The sequence below is a fragment of the Melitaea cinxia genome, chromosome 8 (genome assembly GCF_905220565.1).
Source record: "Melitaea cinxia chromosome 8, ilMelCinx1.1, whole genome shotgun sequence".
Lineage (NCBI taxonomy): Eukaryota > Metazoa > Arthropoda > Insecta > Lepidoptera > Nymphalidae > Melitaea > Melitaea cinxia.
In genome coordinates this window covers 9,406,252-9,431,060 of record NC_059401.1, presented here as the reverse complement: position 1 = coordinate 9,431,060, position 24,809 = coordinate 9,406,252, and the positions used below count along the sequence as shown (strand labels likewise).

General features: G+C 31.1%; 2 protein-coding genes and 1 long non-coding RNA gene across 3 annotated transcripts; 2 read left to right on the top strand and 1 right to left on the bottom strand.

Annotated features, from left to right (window-relative positions):
* Positions 1–1,656: 1,656 nt before the first annotated feature.
* On the top strand, positions 1,657–20,347 carry LOC123655968 (synaptotagmin 1). The gene is made up of 11 exons (XM_045591702.1): positions 1,657–1,800; positions 8,761–8,871; positions 8,990–9,127; positions 9,639–9,781; positions 10,037–10,135; positions 10,419–10,613; positions 10,704–10,880; positions 14,918–15,035; positions 15,746–15,879; positions 16,960–17,165; positions 20,156–20,347. The coding sequence occupies exons 2-10, from the start codon at positions 8,766–8,768 to the stop codon at positions 17,152–17,154; spliced, it is 1,305 nt and encodes a 434-aa protein (XP_045447658.1). The 5' UTR covers positions 1,657–1,800; positions 8,761–8,765; the 3' UTR covers positions 17,155–17,165; positions 20,156–20,347.
* Positions 11,728–13,381, top strand: LOC123655969. Its single transcript, XR_006743477.1, has 2 exons — positions 11,728–12,040; positions 13,221–13,381. It is a non-coding gene; the product is annotated as an uncharacterized LOC123655969 (long non-coding RNA).
* Positions 20,348–22,038: 1,691 nt separating the features above from the next.
* On the bottom strand, positions 22,039–23,818 carry LOC123655600 (electron transfer flavoprotein regulatory factor 1). Its single transcript, XM_045591366.1, has 2 exons — positions 23,602–23,818; positions 22,039–23,519 (listed from the first exon to the last, which is right to left on the bottom strand). The coding sequence occupies exons 1-2, from the start codon at positions 23,644–23,646 to the stop codon at positions 23,310–23,312; spliced, it is 255 nt and encodes an 84-aa protein (XP_045447322.1). The 5' UTR covers positions 23,647–23,818; the 3' UTR covers positions 22,039–23,309.
* Between the last annotated feature and the right edge of the window lie 991 nt (positions 23,819–24,809).

Here is a 24,809-nt window from a genome sequence, read left to right as displayed (position 1 = left end):
CTGTGACTGCGTTCCGACTACGACAGACATGTAAATGATGTATAGTAGTAGTATAGTTTTCATAAATGTGAATCGAACCCACGACCGAAAGTGCAACAGTCACTGCTGTGATCATTGCGTAAACACATTATCATTTTTTTTTATGTCACTAGGTCGGCAAACAAGCGTACGGCTCACCTGATGGTAAATGATTACCGTAGCTTATAGACGCCTGCAACACCAGAAGCATCGCAAGCGCGTTGCCGACCCAATCCCCAATCCCCCCCAGGAGCTCTGGTCACCTTACTCACCAACAGGAACACAATACTGCTTGAAAACAGTATTATTTTGCTGTGATCTTCTGTAAGGTCGAGGTACTACCCCAGTCGGGCTGCTCCATATTTTGAGCAGGAAATTCCTGCTGTGCCCTACCTCAGTTAAAAATCAATGAATTAATGTCTATGGATGTAGACTTGAAAGATTTTACATCCATGCGTATTTCTGAATTGTTGATTCTGAAGAATAATTTAAATGCAAACGAAACATAACAATGTTGTTAAACAAGATAAACGAAACCTGAAACTCAGCTGAAGTAAAACCTCGAAATTATGACAATGACTCTACATCTCCACTAAGATTTGCATGATACATTTTTTGAGTAATATAACATAAACTTCGAAATATTTGCGTAAAATTATAAATAAACCGTCATACATTTTTATGTCCTATAGAAAACGACTTGTGTATTATATTTTATGCTTTACCTTTGAATTTGACGCTTATATGAACTCTTGTAATTTGTTAACTTCCTAATGTAATTATTTATCTTTATCAAAGATAACTAAGTCTATAAACTTTTTTTGCTAACCCAAAATCCGTTGTTTTGTCATACAAAACATAAAAGGTTACAAAACTTTGGAATAAAAATACGCTTGTAGTGGCAACATTAGTAGTTTTCGACAGTATTTGTAAAGTTATATTTTTCTATAACAACAACTTAGCTATTTTTGTTCTAATAGTATTGATATTTTTTAGGATTAGTAAAACAAGTACTCGAAAATACAACGTAAGTGATATTTTAGAATATCTATTGCTGCCCTTTGATTCCCGATGGACGACGCGTTAGCGCAGCGGTCACAGCACTGGTTGTTGCGCTGGCGGTCGCATTTGCGATCCCCGCTCACGACAGACGTTTGTATTGTCCATATAGATATTTGTTGTGGTCTGAGCATTTGTAGTTTGTAGTGCTTTTGTAGTGTGTTTTTCCGGACCCCCGACACAGGAGAAAATCCTACTGGGACTATAATTTTAAGCAATTTTAATAGCTTGTGATTTAAAAAATTTGAATTAATTTCTAATCTTACGATTGAACAAATTTATTTCATATAACATTTTAATCATCTTACTATAAAATGCAAAGAAACGTTGAAACCTTAAAAATATATACTTCATTGGGCATATGAAATTTCAGTATGTACTTAAATTCATACATTGTACGTTCTTTTGTTTATTTAGCTACCGTCGATGTCGATTTCCTCTCTTTGCCCATTCAATGCTTTAGCTTGCATTGCGAACTCGTCAATGTACGCAATTTGTGACGTAAACGTCATGACTTGCCCAGAAACAAACGATGAGGCATCGCAGCGCGCAGCGACAATCGATCGTTTGCGCGCGCATCTCTGCCATCCTAGCTTCAATACAGAGCCGAACCTCCATTCCAATGTTTAATTCGACAGAAATGAAGCAAAGTCGTGCTAAGTGACTGCCGATTTAGGACTTAATAGTTACAACTTGGGAGCAATTCGCTAGGGAGCAAAGAAGGTCAGTGGTAATGGAACATTGTAGCATATATCTTACGGTGTCGTTTTAGTTTTATATTCAGTCATTTTATTATACGAGGTTGATGTAAGAGGAACTAGGCCGTATGTAGGTAAGCACGTACTTGAGTAGCCTCTTGTGAGAGTGGAAGACATTGACTGTACTTAAGCGATGAATGAAGTTTTAACATTATTGCAATTAATCTGATCCATTTTAGTAACATCCATAATAATTGGGGTGCGAAACTATACAGGAGGTGGAAGCGTCTAAGTCCTTAGTTATTTATTCTAATTCAAATGTCAGTATTCATATTGCTTTTCTTTACACCAATTCTCATAATCTTCTTAAAAATTTAATTGCATATTTTTATACATAAAAATGAGTTCAATCTATTCGAGATATGTATGATATAATCACTTTTCATCTTAACATTTTCTGTCATGACATTTTCTTATGTATGTAGATTATACCTATTCATTCATATACGTACCAATTGGTACCTGTTCGATGACAAATTATATTTATAATATAAATAAACTATAATCTATAAATTGCATATCTTGCATATATTTATTATTAATGAATTTTATATAATAATTTAAATTATCTATTTATTTATTTATTTATACTTTATTGTACACCACGACTACATTTTAAACAATAAACACGTTTAAAAAAAACATTTACAGACTGTGAAGTACAATGGACGGACTTATGGCTATTTAGCCATTTCTTTCAGACAACCCAATTTCTTTCCAACAAACCCTATATCATGAGTCAAATATTGACATAATAAAATGTTTTAATGATTAAATGATCTATTATTAGGGCGTGTCTTTTTTTTGTTTCTGTCTATAGAAATTAATGAAACATGAAATTAAAATGTGCAACAGCCTTAACGTTTTCGATTACGTTTTAAAAACATATAAATATATTATATTGCACGTATCCATCAAATAAAATATTTTATTTATATATGAGTTTATTCTATTTATATATAAGTTCATGTAGACAAATAAAATATTAACCTAAATATTTTTATAATGCTTTAATAATCAAAGAATAATGACAATAATTGTGTTTGCTCGCAAACGAAAAAAAAACCGACTTCAGTTACATCGAAGAGTAATACAACGTAGATCGACGAAAAAATAGTAATACTTTGTTCGTATTCCATATAACGCGACATTATAAAATTGTAGAATTATATAATGTTCTACTGTTATTTCTAACATTTTGTTAGCGATTGTAGGCAGAAATTTCATAAAAGGCCCGTCGTCGATTCGCGCGAAGCGCTGACATCGCTTAATACGGCGGGTTTTTTAGTTGAAGCGGATTTATATTGAATTACGGTTTATGTCTTTTTTATTAAAAATATGTAATGTTCATGTTTTCACACAGCTCCGATGCACGACTGGAGTTTACCCCTTCAGATCAACTGTCTAAATAGGCACAAAAAGGCTTACTAGTCTAAGAAATATATTATTACTATATCAAATTGTAAATAAATGAATGCAATAACGCCACCTATCGGAACCTAATTGCGTTATTAGAAAACGTCTGAACGCCATCTCTAACAAGGTCATTCGTTCAGTAGATTTTACTGTTCAATTTTTTCATTCCGGGGCCTTAAATGAAAATCGATTCTTAAGGAGAAAACTCCAAAAACAGTCAAGTAAATACGCCATATCAGATATAGCTCAAAAAGTTCGAGTCAAATCTCAATTATATTTAAATGGGACCACATGACAAGCACCACCTATCGATTAAAAAAAGAATCATCGATATCGGTCCACCCAGTAAAATAGTAATGAGGTTAATATAACGTTGGTCGACGTAAAATAGCCAAGTAAATACCCAGTATTAGCGATAACTCAAAAATTAAAAGCTCAAATATATTTATAACGAATAAACTGCTACTCTCTACTCTAGTGGAATATTGTAATTTGATCGATAGTGAACGAAGTAATTTCATTACATTTTGATAGATGGCGTTGTGGCAAAGTATTGAACATGACCACAGTCGTCTTAACATCGTCATGTAAATACGTGTCATCAAAGATTACTCAAAAATTGCTCATTATATCTCAATCATATTTAAAACGGACGACATGACAAGTATTAGCTTTTGATTTATACAAAAAAGATCAAAATCAGTGCACCCAGTAAAAAGATATAACGTATAATACAACGTAGGGTGACGAAAAAACCGTCAAGTAAATACGCAATATTAGATATAACTCACAAATTACGAATCAAATCTCAATTAAATTTGAATGGGACCACGTGACGAATAGTAGCTTTTAATTTATATAAGAAACGTCAAAATCGGTGCACCCAGTAAAAAGTTATGAGGTATAATACAACGTAAGGTGACGAAAATAATGTCAAGTAAATACGCGTTATCAAAGATTAATCAAAAAGTAGTTATCAGATCTCGATAAAATTTATATGTGACCACATGATAAACATCAGCTTTCGATTAAAGTAAAAATTATCAAAATCGATACACCTAGTAAAAAGTTATTGCGGATTTTCAAGAGTTTCTCTCGATTTCTTTGGGATCCCATTATCAGATCCTGGTTTCCTTATCATGGTACCAAACTAGGGATATCCCCTTTCCAACAAAAAAAGAATTATCAAAATCGGTACACCCAGTAGAAAGTTATGTGGTATAATACAACGTAGGTCGACGAAAAAAGCGTCAAGTAAAAACGCATTATTAGATATAATTAGAAAAGTAGTTGTTAGATCTCAAATAAATTTAAATGGGACCAATCGGCACACACCACCTTTCGATTAAAACAAAATTTGTCGAAATCGGTCTACCTGGTCAAAAGTTCTGATGTAACATACATAAAAAAAAAAAAAAAAAAAAAAAAAAAAAATACAGTCGAATTGAGAACCTCCTCCTTTTTTGGAAGTCGGTTAAAAAAAACAAGGACAACTTAAATGTGTAGTTAGAAATTAAGCTATTCGTATGCAAAACTTATCGTTTTTTGAATATTAACCTTGCAATTTTTTTTTTTTTGCAACCGATGTTTGACCCAGTGAATAACATAGACAAACAAAAAACTTTGCAAAGTTGATTTCTCTCCTCGAGTTCTCGTTGTTCGTCGCAGCTTAGAAGAAAGATATAGCTTCCTTCCAAGGATCCCAAAGTATTTAAATACTAATATTCGATTAAAAATAACTTTATAGGTTTAGCTGAAAATGTAAGAAAATACAAACTTTTTTTTAATAACGAATACAATTTGTTAATACGAACGAAAAAAATAACACAATAAACTATTTTTTTTAATGTTTTATCGCCAATAAAAACCGTGTAGTATTAACTGAGATGTCATTTCCTTAATCCTAAATTTTTTTTAATATTTATGTTCCCTTCATAAATGTATTGTAGGAATGTCATAAAGCTCCGAGGCTAAGGTTTTTCACTAATGTGCTACTTAATTAATTGATATATAAAGTACTACAAACTTTCATTCTTAGTGTTCAAAGATGTAATCATTTATTTGTAAGCAGATAAACATTATAATGACGCCTAATAGACTGTTAATATAATTTTTTCAATCGAGTACCATCGTTACGAGTAAGCCAAGATGGTTCAGTGGAATAATAATACCTATAATACATACATGGATCATCCTCGTAAGGTAGCATGTTTAAATCAGAGCTGTTACTGTTAAGTTTTTTAAGTAAAAAATTTATTTAACATGTAACGGTAAATCCGTCAATTAGAGTTCAACGTAAAGAAAATTGCACGTGAAAATTTAACGATACACTAAACATTCGCTTATCCGTATTGAGGCAGTGAAGCGAATTAAGCCCCTCACCCTTTTGCCAGTTAAGAGTAAGTTTTCTAGTAACAATAAAATTTACAATTAACTATACTAAGTCACGAACATCTACGTTATTCGTAACTAGTTATAAAAATAACCCCAAAATTAGGGTTAATGACATTATATTAATTAAACTTACGTAATGTATTATTTGTTCATTCATTTGGATTTAATGGCTTTCAAACATACTAAAATGATGACAGAAGTGACAGTTGAAGTCACCAATATCACGTAGAAAAAAATCTATAATATTAAAGTTGTCTATATGCTTATACCTATCTATGCGTTTTATCGTATATATTAATACGCAAAGGTTAAGATGTTTGCCTTCCTTTTTAGAAAAAAAACTCACAATTTCTCCACATAAATTATATATCATTTTATAGATAATTGCTTGATCTACCGGCGTCCACAACTAAAAAATTTTTAATATTTAAAAAGGAAGGTTAGGTATGCTTTAAAAAGAAGGAAGGTTATTTTTTTCCTCAAATCAACGCGGATGAAACCGCGAAGCCTAGCTAGTTTCAGATATTTACATAATCTTATCTCTAAGCTAATTTATAATTATAGTAAAAACACAATGACATAATTTTTTTTTAATAAGAAGTTATTTTTTATATATTTCTTTTTGAAACGTAACAGCTTTTGTAAAGAATTAGAGGTCAATCAGAGAGCGGTTATAAATGGTTTCGAATTTCTCCTGAGATATACAAGTTTCCTTGAAATTTTGCATTATCTTCCTTATATGTTATCTCTTAAATATTCCGTATAAGACGAACTTTTGAGCAATAAGTCACAATTACTTCAATCAATATCCATGAGTACTATCTAATATAGTCATATATAAGTGTGAAATTTAAACATAATTTAATTAAATTATATGAGTTGTAAATATTATTTATTGATATTAAACTGAAACAGCGTCATTAAATATTTAATAATAAAATTACGCAAAATAAAAAACCACTATACTCGTATAGTTAGTAGCAATAATAAATATATTATGTTTTTATTTTTATTATTATTACAGCCTATTCAGTCCACTGCTGGACATAGGACTCCACAAGTTTACGCCAAAAATAACGTGAACTCATGTGTTTTGCCCATAGTCACCTCGCTGGGCAGGCGGGTTGGTGACCGTATTATGTTTAATTATGTTATAATCGTTGCGACTACAACAGGTCTAATCGAAAACACTAACGGCAGTTCTTGCCGCAATAGTAAAACCTTTTACGAATTTTCATCTTCTATAATGTGATCCATATCAGGCAAAAATTGATGTTTTAATTTTAAAATCTGTCTATAGCCCATGTCGCAATAAAGTGCACAGTTTATGATAATTAAGTATATATGCATCCAGCATGATAGATTAAATTCAGTGTTTTAATTAATTTTTTATATACATTTATTTAATGACGTCAGTATTGTGGTTTGTAAAATGATAAAAGTCAATATTATTAAACAACTTAAGATGTGATCCGTATTTCCTTAGGTATTTACTTAAAAGTATATGCTCATTACTGTCCTGGTCCTACTGTCCTGGTAATTTTCCGAACACACTATATATTTTCGCCTTAGTTAAAGTAAGGTTACCGTGATTGACATAATTAAATTTCAGCAAAATTTTCACAACCTTTAACTTTGATACTTTTTAACCGACTTCAAAAAAGGGAGGAGGATACTCAAAAATATATATATATATATATATATATATATATTCAATTAATTATATATATATATATATATGTGTGTGTGTGTGTGTGTATGTATGTTCGCCGATAACTTCGTCGTTTATGAACCGATTTTGATAATTCTTTTTTTGGTGGAAAGGAGATATCCCAAGTGTAGTACCATGATAAGGAAATAAGGATTTGATAATGGAATTCTAGAGAAATCGAGGAAAATCCTCGAAAATCGTAGTGACGACTGGTGCGTTTGTTGATTTTTTTCGTCTACTTACGTTGTATTACTTGTCGATGTCATTGAAGTCGGTTTTTTTCATTGTATATGTATGTATTTTATTTCAACTGTATATATATACAGTTATTTCTTACATATGTTAACATAATAATGAATTCACAAGAGCTGCTTTATTTATTATATATTATGGTTAGTGGTTGTTTTTGGTTAAAATATTTAAGAGGTATGTACTCGTACTATCGCATTAGGTAATAAACCTGTAATAGTAATTTATTTATGGCAATAAATAAATAAGAAATAAATTAATGTTTCACACTCAAAGGATCCCTCCAAAAATGTTAAACTAGTAACAGGATACAAGTACAAAGTTATATAGTTGTGTTTGCAGGCAAACGAAGAAAAACCGACTTCGATTATATCGACAAGTAATACAACGTAGGTAGACGAAAAAAATAGTCAAGTAAATACGCATTATCAAAGATAAATCCAAAAGTTGTAATCAGATCTCGATGTAATTTAAATGTGACCACATGATAAACATCGGCTTTCGATTAAATTAAAAATCATCAAAATCGGTACACCCAGTAAAAAGTTATACGAATTTTCGAGAGTTTCCCTCGATTTCTCTGAGATCCCATCATCAGATCCTGGTTTCCTTATCATGGTACAAACTAGGGTTATCTCCTTTCCAACAAAAAAAGAATTATCAAAATCGGTTCATAAACGACGGAGTTGTTGATTTGAACATACATAATATATATATATATATATATATATATATATATATACATACGGTCGAATTGAGTAACCTCCTCCTTTTTTGAAGTCGGTTAAAAATGGAAAACATCTGCGGTTGGTTACTGATTCATCAGTGAACATTAATTTTAGGCTGAAAATATTCTCATAAGCCCATTTTATATTCTCGATTAACGATAGACGATGACACACAGAACTAAACTGTAATATCTAATATACATAGTGCTAATTTTTTGTGATTTTTTTAAGAAATAGGTCGTATCATCGATTTATGTTAGATTTTTTAGACACCGGCTCTTTTCAGTGTTGTTATAGAGTAAGTAAAGAAAGAGAGTAACTAAAGAAATCTTTGTTTACTTGTCTAAACTGAAGTATGTATATACTCTTCCATTAATTTTTTTTTTAATTTCAGTGGTAACACGCTTACTTAACTTTATATTTACAGCCAATATGTCGCCGTCAGCACACTTACGATGGCGTCGCGAGGCGGATGCCAGCACCGAGAAAGCCGTTACCAATGATACTTCTGCTGCCAACAAGACTACACCGACTCCAAGTAATTAACCCGACCAAATAAAAAATAACTAACATTACGATGTACACTACTATCGTATACTACTTAATTAAAAAAGTGTCTAATTTTTATTAATTAATTTAATTACCCTCCTATGCAGTTGGGTCTTCTCTCGGTCCTCTATCGTCCGAATCGCCGCCGCCTGTGACAACTACCCAAGAATCGATTGGGGAGAAGACTGCCGAAATTGCAAGAAAGATGAATATGGAAACTTGGCAATTAGTTGCAATTCTCGTTGGTAAGTTTAATTATGTAAAAACCGATAATTATGAGATTTGTACAAGGATACTAAAAGAAATATTGTACTGTCACCTAAATAAGTATTATTAGTACTCGTCAGATCTTCATCAAATTCAAATGGCACCACATGAAAAGCATCAGCTTTCGGTTCAAAAAGAATAATTAAAATCGGTATACCAAGTAAAATACCACCCAGTATAAGGTATAACAAAACGTATATCGGCGAAATTATAGTCAAGTAAATACGCAATATGAGAGATGACTCAAAAAGTATGTTACTTATCAGATCTCGATTAAATTTAAATGGGACCACATGACAAGTACCAATTTTCGATTTAAAAAAATGTTCAAAACCAGTCCCACCTAGTAAAAAGTTATGAAGTAACACATATAAATAAATGCAGGCGAACTAAGAACCGCCTCCTTTTTTGAAGTCGGTTAATAATGTGTTAAACGTGCTTCTTACGAAAGTATGTAAGATAAAAATTAGTAAATATATTTTACTTCAGGAGTCGCAGTAGTAGTACTCGGAATATGCTTCTGTTGCATTCGCCGGTGTTTCCGAAAGAGACGCTCCAAGGATGGCAAAAAAGGAATGAAAGGAGTCGACTTCAAGTCCGTCCAACTCTTAGGTTCAGCATACAAAGAAAAGGTAATGTAGCTTTGTATGAACTAAAATTTATCAAATGCAATTTTTCTCATTTTCTTAAAAATACTAATCTTTATGCAGTTTTTAAAGAATAATAATAAACGAAAAGATAATACGAGTATAAGGTAAATATGTCATATAAATACTCTATAATTATATATATATATATATATATATATATATATATATAGGGTATAGCCTTGTTATTGATAAGGAATACGATATTCATGTGAAATTTGCCGCGGGACGTGCATGTAGGTTCAGCCGGACATGGAGGAGTTGACAGAAAACGCTGAAGAACCTGACGACGGTGACTCTAAAAAGGAGGAACAGAAGCTAGGAAAACTTCAATACAAGGTAGGTTACGTGACTTGCTGTCGATTACGTGAAGAAGCGGGAACCAGCTACGCCCCAGTTTACTATCCCTTTATAAATATCAAAAAATTTATATGTCCATTAAAGCATTCCTGTTTTAATTTTTATAAAGTTATAACATTTATCGCTGTCGATATTCCACGTCTTTTTTTTTTAAATCAAACCATCCGTTAATTTTGTATTACCAATCAGATTCATTAATCATTTAGTTTTTAATAATTTTGTAATGCATAAATTTGAATCTATTTACTGTCTCGATTTACAGCTGGAATACGATTTTAATAGCAACAGTCTTTCTGTAACTGTTCTCCAAGCAGAAGAGTTACCGGCTTTAGACATGGGCGGTACTTCGGACCCTTATGTGAAAGTATATCTTTTACCTGATAAGAAGAAGAAGTTTGAAACAAAAGTTCATCGAAAAACTCTTAACCCCATTTTCAACGAAACCTTTGTTTTTAAGGCAAGCATCTACGTATAAAATAGCAAATGTAAATTATTTTATTTATATAACTGTGTTAAATGAAAGTATTTCAACGATATTTTTGTACAGAACGTGCCCTATGCTGATGCAATGAACAAAACCTTAGTTTTTGCAATCTTCGATTTTGATCGGTTCTCCAAGCACGACCAGATCGGAGAGGTGAAGGTACCGCTGTGTCAGGTCGATCTCGCGCAGACCATCGAAGAGTGGCGTGAACTGCAAAGCGTTGAGGGCGAAGGAGGCCAGGTGCGGTTTTCAAAAACAATACAGTATCTACTTTTTTGTTATTTTAATACAGACTTATATTCTTTTTAAAAATATATCTGTGTATTTCTAGACTATTAAAACATCGCGTGACAACTTTATTAAATCAATATGGAAGGACAAATCGTTGCCGGAACTCAGCGGTTTTTTTTCATTCGTATTGATTTTAATAATCAATAAAGTTTACTTTTCAGCCTCCTACACAAATATAGGTCCTTCTTGGCGCGGTTACAGCGATTTTAGTTATTTTTGTGATATTTTTTGTTTAGTTTTTCAATTTGATCACATCAATCTTTCCTTATTTGATGTATAGGTAAATGGCGTCGCTTAAAGCTCTATAATTAAGGAATATATTTAGGTATGTTGCAAAAAAATCGTAATTGGTGAAGTAACGAAGTACATGGAAGTTAACAGTTACACCCAGGTCACATCAACAATCCATTTTGGTAAACACACATTTACCATCTAGGTACATGTATGGTATTCTAACATTACTCTCATGAATGCACATATAAAAAATATAATAAATTAAGGGCAAGAAGATATACATGTAGGTAACGCAAATCAACTGAAAATACTTTATTATTTCTTTTTCTTAGCTTAGGCTACTCTGGTAAAACATACCCAGTTCTTTAATTCATTACGTAAATATATATATGGGTGTGGTTTGCTAGCACAGCGTTATTTTATTTTCTATCCTTTTAATAAAATTAGTTTTCAATAATTCCAATATATATATTTTAAACTAGTTCGGGAAATATATTAAAAATATATTAAAAATATTATTTAAATTATTTTTATAAAATTTTATTGAGAGGGTAGATTTAATTTTAAACTTATTGCACTTTTTATACAGAGGATCCTTGACAGCGTAGAAACTGTAAATATAAAAACTATAAAACATTTTCACGATTATAATCTACATAAAACGCATTAAACGTTATAAAATACGAACATCAAGTCAAGGTACCTTGAAATGGATTGAATCGTCATTTATTTTCCGATAAATTAATTTGAAAAGCAAAATTATATTTACTTGGTTTTTTCTCTTTTTCTACATATTTTCTCTGCTCTGCTTGGCTGTGTTTGATTGTGTCCTGAACAATCTTGCATGCCGCTTCAAAAACGAAATGATCATTCACGTAAGTATTATTTTGAGACACATCAAAATGTAAAATGTGTAATGTTATAAACACGTTTCATTACAGTTATAAATACACCATAATCTTCAACTAAAGTTAATTTATATTTCGGCCTAGCTCTGAAGAAAAAATGAAAATGGGCCGCCAATAATTTAAATATACTTTATAGGTAGGACGCATTTTAAGAAGAAAAAAAACTGCGTTAATAATAATTATTATAATCATCCGTTACCTGAAATCATCCATCATACCATTTTTACTTTTATTTATTTTAAATTATGTTCATCCATCCGACACTTAAAAATTAATTTCTATAGCGGCTGGGGAATGTTGCATGCACTTTGTTTACAACGCTTGATTTGCTTGGCTATTGCCCTTTTTAGGATTCCGTAGTCAAGACAAAACACTTCATACTTTAATCATATTATTTTACAAACCGTCACAAGTTTGGACTTTTACAGCAATAAATTGACGTCAAAGAAAGGCTACCAATCAAAATTTCGATGATATATATAGATAATAGAAATTTGTCTTAAATAACCATTTAACAAAATACGTCCATACCTTCCTTATAATTCTTGTTTTATTTGACAACAATTTGGATTTCCTACCTTTATAACAATATAAAACATTAAGACTCGCTCATTTTTCCCACTTGCAGTCATAATTGAAAAATAATTATTTGTACAGACAGATATTTACATATAGGATATATGGTTTAATTAAACAATCATTACAATTAGTGCTTAATTATACAAACATATTTTCTACTTCGTGACCGCATTAATGATTTCAATTTACATTTCTATGTGGTTTACAAATCTACGGAATCCTAATATTTGAGACTTAACTGGAACTTGAACTAAATGCAATAATCTGCCAAAACATTCTAATTGACAAAATGACAATTAAGAGCTAATATTATCCCTATAACAGTATATACCTTAAGTAGTACTTAAACATATTTTCATTATGTATTTGTGGCTTCTGCAATACTTCATTAATGCTTTACACTACGATTTCTAAATAATATACTTAATTTTGACCTTAGCTTAAATTGTATTTTAGAATTCAATATTGTTTTTCTACAGACCCTTTATAACTTGAAAAGGTATATTTAATATCAATGCTGTAACAAAACAATTTAATAATAACATAATATTAATAAAATATGTTACAGATCACCTTGTGACCGACGAAAGAAGAGCTGTGACAGTTTGAGTCAAAGCAAACTTCTGTTAAAAAAATACATACTAAAAATATACTTCTCTTGTTGAATAATAAGATGTTAAAGCTACGAAATAATGAAAACATGTGCCTAAATAGAAAAATTTAATAGTGTTTTTTTTATTATTTACGTCGCTCAAATAATACCTCTATTCAATAAAATTTAATAGATCCTTTAATATATACATAAAACACAGAAGTAAAAACCAAAACATATAACAAGTCTGTTAGATTTATTAATAGTTTTTAAATAATTCAAAAATGGGAAATTTTCCATAAACAATAAAAATCGACATAATATATCAAGTTCCACAAAATAAAAAATAGGAATCATTTTTATTGTTCTAGTTGTTTTGCAAATTAAGGAAATAGTATCACTTATATAAAGCTAGCTTCAGCACATCATGCTCAGTGGAAACTCACCTGTAGAATGTCCATTTGTGTTATAGTGTGATGTTACGTCCTTTACGTGGAGTGTACTCCTGGAATGTATGTATGTATTTCTATGTATTTATATTTTAATCCATCAAAGAAATGCATTTATATCTTATATTAAATTTTTTGACTGCAATATTACACGTAGACGCAATAACGCAATACAGTAACTCTACGTAACGTTTTATAGATCAGATTTGCATTAGCATTTCTTACTGGATTATTTATTATAGAAATTAAACGTTAATGATGTCTTTGTGTGAATTATCTAAATGTTAAAACATTAGATAATTGCGATCTGTTTCTAAAATGGTAAGTTCCATCCTAGGCGATAACTCTTTTGACATCAGGGGCGACATTTTCTAGGTCCTATACAAGGTGAGCTGAATAATAAATACGCTTTGATGATCTGAGCTGGGTGTTACAAAACAATAATTGGCATCATTTCGGCAACAGATCGTAATAACTCGTTTCTAATACTACTACATATTACAGCGGACAATTGCTTTATAATCGTAGGTTTGATGTGTTTTTATTTGTTTTTCCCTTCCTATAGATTTATGTCAAATGTTTGTACCGTGTTTAATGTTTAGATGAACTGTCATCTATGTGCTAAAACGTTATATGTAACGCAATGATAATGATTGAAAATAACCTGACTAGTTGCAAACCCCATTCTGTTTTAAGCTACTTTATACCTAAGTCTGTGCTATGGCATCCTCAGCACAAATCGATGAGCCTGATCATTTGACTCGATGAACTTAAAACTTTTTGTCTAGTGTTGAATAACTGGAAAAACCAGGAAATTCTCTAACTGACCAGGCTTACCGACTAACCTACGACCATAAATATGCTTCTAAGTGACTACACGGAGCTATTTTTTTTTTCTATTTATTTTCCCTAAAGAGTTTTTACCCTTGTCCGCCCAAGCCGCGTTATTATTAAGCCCGTATATTATTTATATATTTTATGAACAGCTTATCAAACCTATATCAGATACTATATTCCCAACACAACTTTTCCTTATTGTCTTCCATATTATTCACCTTACCCTATGGATGAACACAAATATACATTTGAAACAATAAAACCACATAACAATAATTCAAATTTACCTACACTCAATAGTTACAAGAGTTGTATGGCAGCCTACACAGAAAATTTGTCCTTCATAATTTTAATAACAATGTTTTAATATTTCTTTAAAATTTACAGGACAACAAGCTGGGAGATATATGTTTCTCTTTGCGTTATGTACCGACCGCTGGAAAACTTACTGTGGTAATTTTGGAGGCAAAGAATTTAAAGAAAATGGACGTCGGTGGCTTATCAGGTAACTATGATCATGGATAGGAACATGACAAAATATTTATTAACATGTACGTACTTATTTACAATTGATTTCTAACATTATATTCTACTTACAGGCGTCTTAGGGTAAATAAATAAAAGTACTGTCTAATATGCTATTATTCTTGCCATATCGCAATTTCATTTGCATGATGAATTTTTTATTCGTTATTTTCATTCGATCTTTTATAAATTTTATGTGTAAAACCGCAAAAAAATAGGTATTTTGTAGAAAACATGTAGTTAGATACAATAACTTTAAATAAGAAGACATTGTATTGTTCTTTTATTTTCATTTGCGGCCACAACTACCTGCACATAATTAATTAATTTATAAACATTTAGTTTTTAAACATAAATTTGCTTGCAAAAACGTTCTAGTAGCACCCAATCGTATATTTTAAAGACACTGCTATTGCTAAACGAACATTTTATTTACTATACATAATTATGTATATCATTGTAGTTATAACGAAGTAGACATTTATCATAACATTTTAAACAAAATATATACATGTATATATTTATATTTTATTACTCTCATAAGCAGCAAATGAAAAAAATGTAGATATATGATTGGATTTCACCAATTTCGATAGGGAATAAAATTATATATTATGACATATATGTAGACAAAACTAATGTGGAACTTCTCATTTTTTCATATCCTGATACATCGCTGCGTGACAACAGATCCGTACGTAAAGATTGCACTCATGCAAAATGGCAAACGTCTCAAGAAGAAGAAAACGAGCATCAAGAAATGCACACTGAATCCATATTACAACGAGTCATTTACTTTTGAAGTACCATTCGAACAAATACAGGTGCGAGCCGAGATTGCATCAAAATTCAATGTTGTGGCACACTGCGTGGACACTTTTATGAATGAAGAAAATCAAACCATTAACTTTCCTCTGACTGATAACTCATTAAATTTCTACGAGAGTTTGTTTTCTTCATTCCGATATGTCCTAGTAATGTGTAATCGATGTTGTGCTCTGTTTGTTGTAAAGTTGGATATACACCACTTAACCCAATTATTACCTCTACCTTAGCGTTTTCCTTAAAAACAATATTGGTATTCCTAAATCCATGTATTTTCTCTCGTTTTATTTTATCGTACCCTTTTTATTTTTATCTTTAACCTATATCTTCAATATTCTCTGATGTTTTCCATTACTTCCAGTTATATTTTCATAGTGAATATTTTTAGGTATTGTCTTTTGTAAACGTTGACCTTTAGTTGTAACAAATGTTTCGATTGAAGGTTATATTTACTAGAAATACCTAAATATGTCGCTCTGGTAATATAACATAGCCCAAAATTGATTTCCAAAAAAAACAGTGGTGTCTGAAAATCTCCCCTCGTAACTGCATTACAATTTGGTGACTTCAAATTGTAATTACCCAGGCATATGGTTTTCAGGAATCCAGTCTCTTGTTCTTCTTGTGGATCTTTCTTTTTTTAATTTTCATAACTATTTCATCCTTATCCCTAAGCTTGATTTTATTTTTATCATCCTAAAATTCATTATACGGTGACTTAAAGGTAAGTCAATTCACCCATTAGTTAGTAATTTGGTCATTTGCATCAGTGCTGCCTGTTATTGTTAAATTTATTTATTAATTATATCAAGGCTCAAAAATGTTATTAAAACCATAACTTACAACGCAAACACCAATATTGACCACCAGATTTTTACGCACTTAATTTCATTTTTATAATTTTGCAAGCTTTGATATTAACAGGCTTTGGAGTAGTGAAATCGTTTTTGTACTTGTATATTAATAAGTAGGTATGGTAAAAGCTAAGTAAATGACTAGCATATACCTACATGTATAATTCTAGTTCGTGTGGAGATTTTTTCAGATTTTAATGCTTTTGATTATGAATCGCATAACAGAAGGTGAATCTAGTGGTAACCGTGGTGGATTATGACCGCATCGGAACATCGGAACCAATCGGCAAGGTAGTACTTGGATACAACGCGTCGGGCACTGAGCTGCGTCACTGGTCGGACATGCTGGCTAGTCCGCGGCGCCCCATCGCTCAATGGCATACTCTCAAAGATCCCGAAGATGGTGAAAAGAAAGATTAAAGACGAACAAGGTATTTATTCTAGACGAACAGGGTATTATTATTAAAAATTGCATTAAGACTTGACTAATTATTTATTTATTTTTAATCAATATTAAATGTGTTAAAATAATATTTATTATTTCAAACGCAGTCCAGAAATAAAGGTTTACGCAAATATAAGACGACCTTTCATACAAAATGTCAATAATTTTGCATTAAGTGATTTTGCCTTAATTTCAAAAACGCTGAAATACATAATTATTTATGTTATGAACAAAAGCCTAAGGAAAAAGTGTCAAGCTTCTAATTCCAGACTTCATGGACTACCATACAAATTTCATCCCTTTTCCACAAAAGATGACACAATTATGTTTACTTATTTTTAAGCACTAGCGCAAAATTAACATTTGATATTTCCAGCATCAAAAATGATGAACTTTCCATTCAAATTTTCAACCCCTATTTCATCCCTTTAATAGTAAGTTGTCCGCAAATGCTGAAATACGAATAAATTCATGCTTATAATTTAAAAAAAAATCGGACTTGTCATAAAAACTTTCAAAATCCTTATCACTCCTGAAGTATAATTTTTCGAAATATATTTTAGTAGACATCTAATAACTTGAGAAGTCTTACCTACTAACTGTAAACTTTTACATTCCTTAAATTTTTATGACACAAAAAATTAAGGAATTTCATATAAATTGCAAAAGCTCTTAAGGTGGCCATTGATGATCAGTTTAACTGATCAGTTTTGCGCGGTCTCCAAAATTTAATCGTGAGTGTAGAACCATCGCTAAAGAGTTTTAACTGACGACGCGCCACGTAAATCCATCCCGGCGCGTCGCGCCGACCTAGGACTGTTGATAAAATATCGATATATCGAAATATCGATATTTATTACTAATACTTTTTTGGACGATATATCGATAGTTCGATATTGAAATTTAAATATCGACACTCGATATTTTGAAGTCAAACTTCTTTACGCACGCTTGCCTTGGGAAGTAAGTAATAATTACTTAAAAGTTTACATTTTTATACACTTATAATTTAATTTGCTTAACAAATATACTGAATTATAAACTGTGTAAATTATTTTTGAGCCGACTTATGATTGTTTTTTTTAAACAAATGCGATTAAATCAAACCGAAAAAATATCGATATATCGATATTTTAAAAAATATCAATAACAGCCCTACGCCCAACTGCCCGTGTGTGTGTGTGTAGTGTGTGTGTCATCGTCGTTCCAACATCCAACCAATCGTCTCATTTTGCTCGCAGCGTCCGCGGTGATTGAGAGTGCACTAGTGTAGTTTTTGTATTTAAAATGTCGGCGACGGTGTCCCCTAGACGAGTCATAATGACAGAATTTATTGTTAAAAATATAAAAATTTAGAACGTTTGTGAAAAACGGACGAAAATTATAAAATTAAACAGCATCGACAAAAAGTTTTATTTTACTCACCTACTATTTTTATTTTATTTTTTTATATTTATAACATATACCTACACACTCAATGGAATGCTTGTGCTATAGGTAACTGTCGGCTGATATAGATACTTTTTTTATAAATACATATAAATAATACTTAGAAATAAATAAATATGTTATTATTAATGGCATTTATAATTAATGGCGTTAACGGCACCGAGCATGATCGATTGACTATTGACATACTTATTACAGATGAGGTACAACTAATAATAAAAACTGTTTATATAAAATTATAGATCATTGTAGACCAGTATATGGCAACAAACAGTAGCCGCTTTAAGAATTAATGTTTCTTCTTTGGAATCAGAATCCATTTTTTTTTTCTCAACAAAAATAGGTAGTACCTACACGTCCTTTAAACAGCCCGGTCGGACGAAAACTGAAAGGCCGGAGTGACGCCAGTCAATGGGCAAATATTTCAACTGACGCGAAAAACTGATCAGTTTAACTGACGCCAAAAACTGATCAGTTAAACTGATCGTCAATGGCCACCTTTAGACAACCTCGATCCGGTTCTCACACAAAATCCGTTCTTAGCAACGTTGTTTACGTTCCAAATTTCGACTTTATGCGTCCAGCGGTTTTTAGATTTCGTGATGAGTGAATGACTCGACGATTTTATACCTATAACTAGCTGTGCCCGCGACTTCGTTCGCGTGAAATTTAACAAAAAAGTTATTGTTCAGTTCACAGAGTTATAAAATAAAGTAGCCTTTAATTAATCCTTATTACTTATTAAAAACAACTATTAACCTCGCCAACATGATCAAATTTAAATTATTTATATCCAAAAAGGGATTGATGATTATGTTTATGCAATCTCATAGATGGCGCTGCTTTAAAAATGTCTTGATACTACTTATATTCATTTAATTATGTTTATCGGCCTAAGTTACTTATATTGCGTGATTTTTACAGTGTGAAGCTAGTTTATAGCATGGTTATATGCGTAATAACATTCAAATATGCGTCGTTATAAGTATTACACGTTGTTATAGAATGCGTTGAAGAAATAAAGGTTCACTGCTCGTTCCCCGTAGGTGATAGCGTGATAATATGTAGCCTTTATGTTGACCCGACTTCTTAATAATATTCGTGCCAAATTTGAAGTAAATCCATGCTGTACTTTTTGAGTTTATCTCGGACATACATACAGACAAACAGACAAAAATTCCAAAAATTATATTTTGGCTTCGGTATCGATTGTAGATCACACCCCAAGTAGTCTTATAAAAAATATTTAATGTACAGTTTTGACTTTCCTTCCGTTTTATTATATGTTTAGAAAGGATTAAGTACACATATTTTTGAATTATTGTTTTTATACTTGAACTACCACAAAACATGTAGGTATTAAATAAAACCCACAGGACTTAAGAATTACTTAACAGTTGTTATAGATACTCATGCTATGTACAATACCTACTTTAATTATTAGTCACCAAATATTCATTATTTCTGTAAATTTATATAGATTAAAATAAGAAAAACGCTCTGAGATATTTGATATTGACGTTTCAGAGAATCGTCGAATCAAGAAAAAGAAGATCAAGAACGAAGAATAAACGCCTTATTCAATATCTTATCGGAATTATTCGTCTTACTTTCTTCTTTAATTTTTAGCTCATTCTCAGATAAATTGAAATGGGTGTAATGTTCGTTCGAGCATAACAACTAAAATCAATGGTACTGTCAACACAATACACCGCCGTCAGTTTTTTTAATTTAAAGTTAATAAGTATATTAGGATCATCATTTATTTAAATTGGATGTTTGTATTTTTATAATTATACTTAAATCGGCTGTGTACTTACTTATTTTAAATACATCAAACTGTTTATATATTATTTTATATACTTTACCATTTCTTCATGGTAAAATACCATTTTTTTTCTTGTTTAATAAATTTAATTTATTAAATTATTAGGAAAAATTAACTACATATTTCAAACTCATCTATTATATTTATATCGAAGCTATGTAAATAAGTTGAATCCTGTTAAATTTATTACATTCTATTTTATTACCAAGTAAGTGTTACTGAATCGATACATTTTAAGTATTAGGTTCCTCGGGAGAAGGAGAGATATAGGAATATTTATTTCATTATTATCGTCGGAGTCAAAAAGGTCCCTTCTTTAGAGGAACCATTGGCCTATATTAAGGTATTTTATTCTTTATTGTTTTACTTAATTATTCCATGACATTTTTAATGCAAAGATATTCTCCCCTCCTTAATATTATTGAAGACTTAATCGTCACCAACAATAGCTTTTCTTTTAAATATAATTTTGAAATGGAACATGTTGCACCATATTTTTAATTTTTGTCTGACCTCCTTCTGCTATTTAGGTATAACAGACTAGTTTTCTTCGTTTAAATGTTTAAATTAGTGTAGAAAAATATTTATGAAAATAATACCTAAGTAATTATTGTAATATACACAATGTATAAGATAAGCTATATAACACGATATTCGTAGAGTTTGTATATCTTGTTGCATACAATTGCTCCATCGTTTTAAAAACAAAAATCTATGACTCAACTTATGAAACTAGAACATAGAATCCTAAGTAACAATATAATATTATAAATGTTCATTATATTTTTCTTTAAATTGATATCAAAAATATATAAAATCTGAAGTTAAAACGTCGTTGTATATTAGCTTGCTATTACATTTAAATGATAACTTCTCAATATTTTATTTAATTATGTAATTAGTCAATAATGAAAATCCCTCTAATTTTGGTGTGAAATATATACTTCTATACAGTGGCGTAGCTATCATAGGGCCAGGTGGTGCAGTGCACCAGGGCCCCGGAGCTCAGGGGGCCCTCTAACCTCAGCTTTGAAAAAAATAATAATAAAATAAAATAAATTAAAAAAAAAGGCCAATACAAGTTCAAACAACGCGGAAAGAGGGGAGGAGGGCCCGATTCTTTCCCTATGCACCAGGGCACTTGTCCCCCTAGCTACGCCACTGCTTCTATACCTACTTAGCTAAAGCTTGACTGTTGTTGATCTCAAATGTGTATGTTATTATGTATATAATGTAATCACATGTTAAATTTCACAATCACATCTAGGAGTAGGAGTTATGAAGTCGGGCTTCAAATATATTAAACTGCACGAACACGAAACATGTAGACTTGTGGTTTCAATGCTTTATTTATCATTAAATTTGTTATGTTAATGTACTTATAGTTTCTACTTATTAAAGCATCTAGTGACAGATTCACAGTAAACAACTCCTATTAACTTTTCTCATTATATTTTCAATAATTCTGCTCTGAATCTGTCAAAGCCTTTGAAAGTAAAAATTACATAGTCATTGCTTGTTGCTTTTGCATATGTTCAATCAAGGAGGTAATTATTGACAATATAGAAAACTGAAGGCGCTATTTATATTGATATGATTATTTTAGTAGAAATGATAAAGGAAGATACATTAACATCTCAAAACACTAACTGGACATAGAACAAAACCTAATTTGATTGAACAACAAAATTATTATGGATATTCATTATAATAAAAAAAAAAAACCTCGAATGAGATGTTAAGGATAATTTCTTCAATATTACTGAAAATTTAAAAAATTGTAGTACAATACTGATTTTACTTGGTGGACAATTTTTTAAAGATTAGCAGTAATAAAAATATTTTGACAAAGGTGGTGTAAATTATAGTCAGTATTTTTACTTTAAGCATAGCCAAGTATATTACTTCTTATATTTTTAAAGTCATAAAATCAAGAACCATATGTACATAATAAAAAATCATGAAACTCATTAACAAAAATTATCATATCACTTGCCACTTTAATGAAACAAATTTCTTATAACATTGTTATGATTTATTTAAAGTTAGACATCTTTTAGTAAACTGTTATTATTTAACCTAGTTTAAAATAATAATGTATTGTGAATTATAAAAATTATCTATAATACAAAAATACATAGACTTCACTAGTTTTATTTACATGTATATAGTTCATTACAATTCAAAAAGAATGTCATTTATAAGTACAATATATTCTTATATATTATTATTATGATTTGTTAAAAATTTTACATAAAACTGAATGCAAAGAAAATAACAAGTAACATTAATAGCCTGTTTCACCCATTGCAGACAGTTTCTATCACACGTAAGTTACTTATATAACAATAAGTCTACAAGTGGAGTCTGCCTGCTCATCATGACTTGGCTATAAAAGTGAGATTACCTGAAGTGGGAACTACAGAAGGCCAAGCGTTTAGGAAATATATTAATTTTTATCTTGTTACAACTGTTTTAAGCCTACGTGTGATATGAATTTCAGCAAAATCTGTGACGATGAGTAGGCAGCTGCCCCTTGTTAGATCTATCAAGAGTCAAATAAACTGGTTCTTAAAGCCTGCTCAAATTCTACTACTTAATATATTGCACAATTTGGATTCACAAGTTTCAATTAGAAATATCTGATAAAATATAAGTTTATGGTAATATAGTAAGAAATGTCATTAACTTTAATGTTTTGATTATTTTTATCTGGTAGACAATTTTATTAGAAACTGGTGAAACAGGTACTATATCATAAAGAACTTTTACTTTTTTTGCGTGTTTTCATCTTTATCGGTAAGAGAAGAAGTATACAAATACCCGTATCAAAACCTGCTTACATAATATGTACTAACTGTCATCATAGTATCTGCGTTTCATAGCTCTGTACTTTTTTAACTTATAAAGAGCTTCAATTTCTTTAACGACGAATTGGCCGTGTTTTATCATCAAGTCAATCTTATTTGGATCAGTTTCTTCACTATTCCTAACAAAAACTTTGTGTAAACGTTTTTTGAAAAGGTCATAACCCTGCGGCCATTCTCTTCCTAAATGCAAAAGCTGCAATGTTAATGATTTTCTGTTAAATAGGGCAAAACTTTTACGTTAAAAAAACTTTAAAGACCTTTAGCGTTATACCGACCGTTTTGTAAAGGTTCAGTACTGCTCTTCTCTGTGGTTGTGACATTTTCAACTACTAATTTTATTTAAGGAGTGAAATCCATAACACTAGTAACGTAGTCTGTGAAAACAACTGCTTTTGTTGACATGTTATCAAGTTTTGACATGTAATAGAAATTATGAATGAATGAATGAATTTAGAATTAATGGCTTTCACTAGTGCCGAATAGCACTGATGATTTCGCCAATGTCACGTAAGAAAGAGATTATTAATATCATACCTACAATCGGGGTAACTTTGACAGATCATTACTATATTTTTTTTTAGCTAACTTTGACAATTTTAAGGCTGTGTTCCGATATGCACTGCGACCACTTTACAGTGTGACGTCAATTTAGTATACTGTAAAGCCGTTCCTATATAGCCAGCTATATAATAATAATAATAATAATATTCTTTATTAAAGTGACCAGTGACTCATTTTGGTTAGTTAACAATATTACTTACATACTATGTTAGTTTAGTTATTACAATTTTTTTTTAATAAATAAATGTTACAGAACACATGAATCACCGCTGCACCGTTCCATTTGCAACGGCACAGCAATGATTCATGTATATGCAATCCAGTCTACTGGATATCATGCCCAGAATTCTGTTGGCACTACCCCGCACTCTACGCACCAGAAACCCACATCTTTTTCTTATGAGAGCGTAAAAACAATCAACACGCGCTTCTGCGAACATCCCTGAGGCGCTGCAGTATCGAGGTAGCCCCAACAACACCCTGAACGCGTTATTGTATTGAACGCGGAGAGCACTATAAGATTTTTGAGTATATCTCGCCCATAGGCTGCACGTGTAAAAAGATGTACAATATGCTCTAAATAATGTTATCTTAACGTTGGGTGAACTACGTGCAAACCTACGAGCAAGCATATTCGCTCTCACCGACAATGCTCTCCGCTGTCGTTCAATGTCAGCATCATCTTTGAGATCGGAAGACAGATAGTGTCCGAAATATTTAAAATTATCCACTCTATCTAGGATACAATCATTTAGAAAAACCGGTGGTAGTTCCTTCGTACACTTGCCTCGGACGTTAAACACCATTATTTGGCTCTTTTTTACATTATAAATTAAGCCGTGTGACTTAGCATACGACTCACATACTGACAATAATTTTCTTATGCCACAGACGGACGCACTCAGCAGCACCATATCGTCAG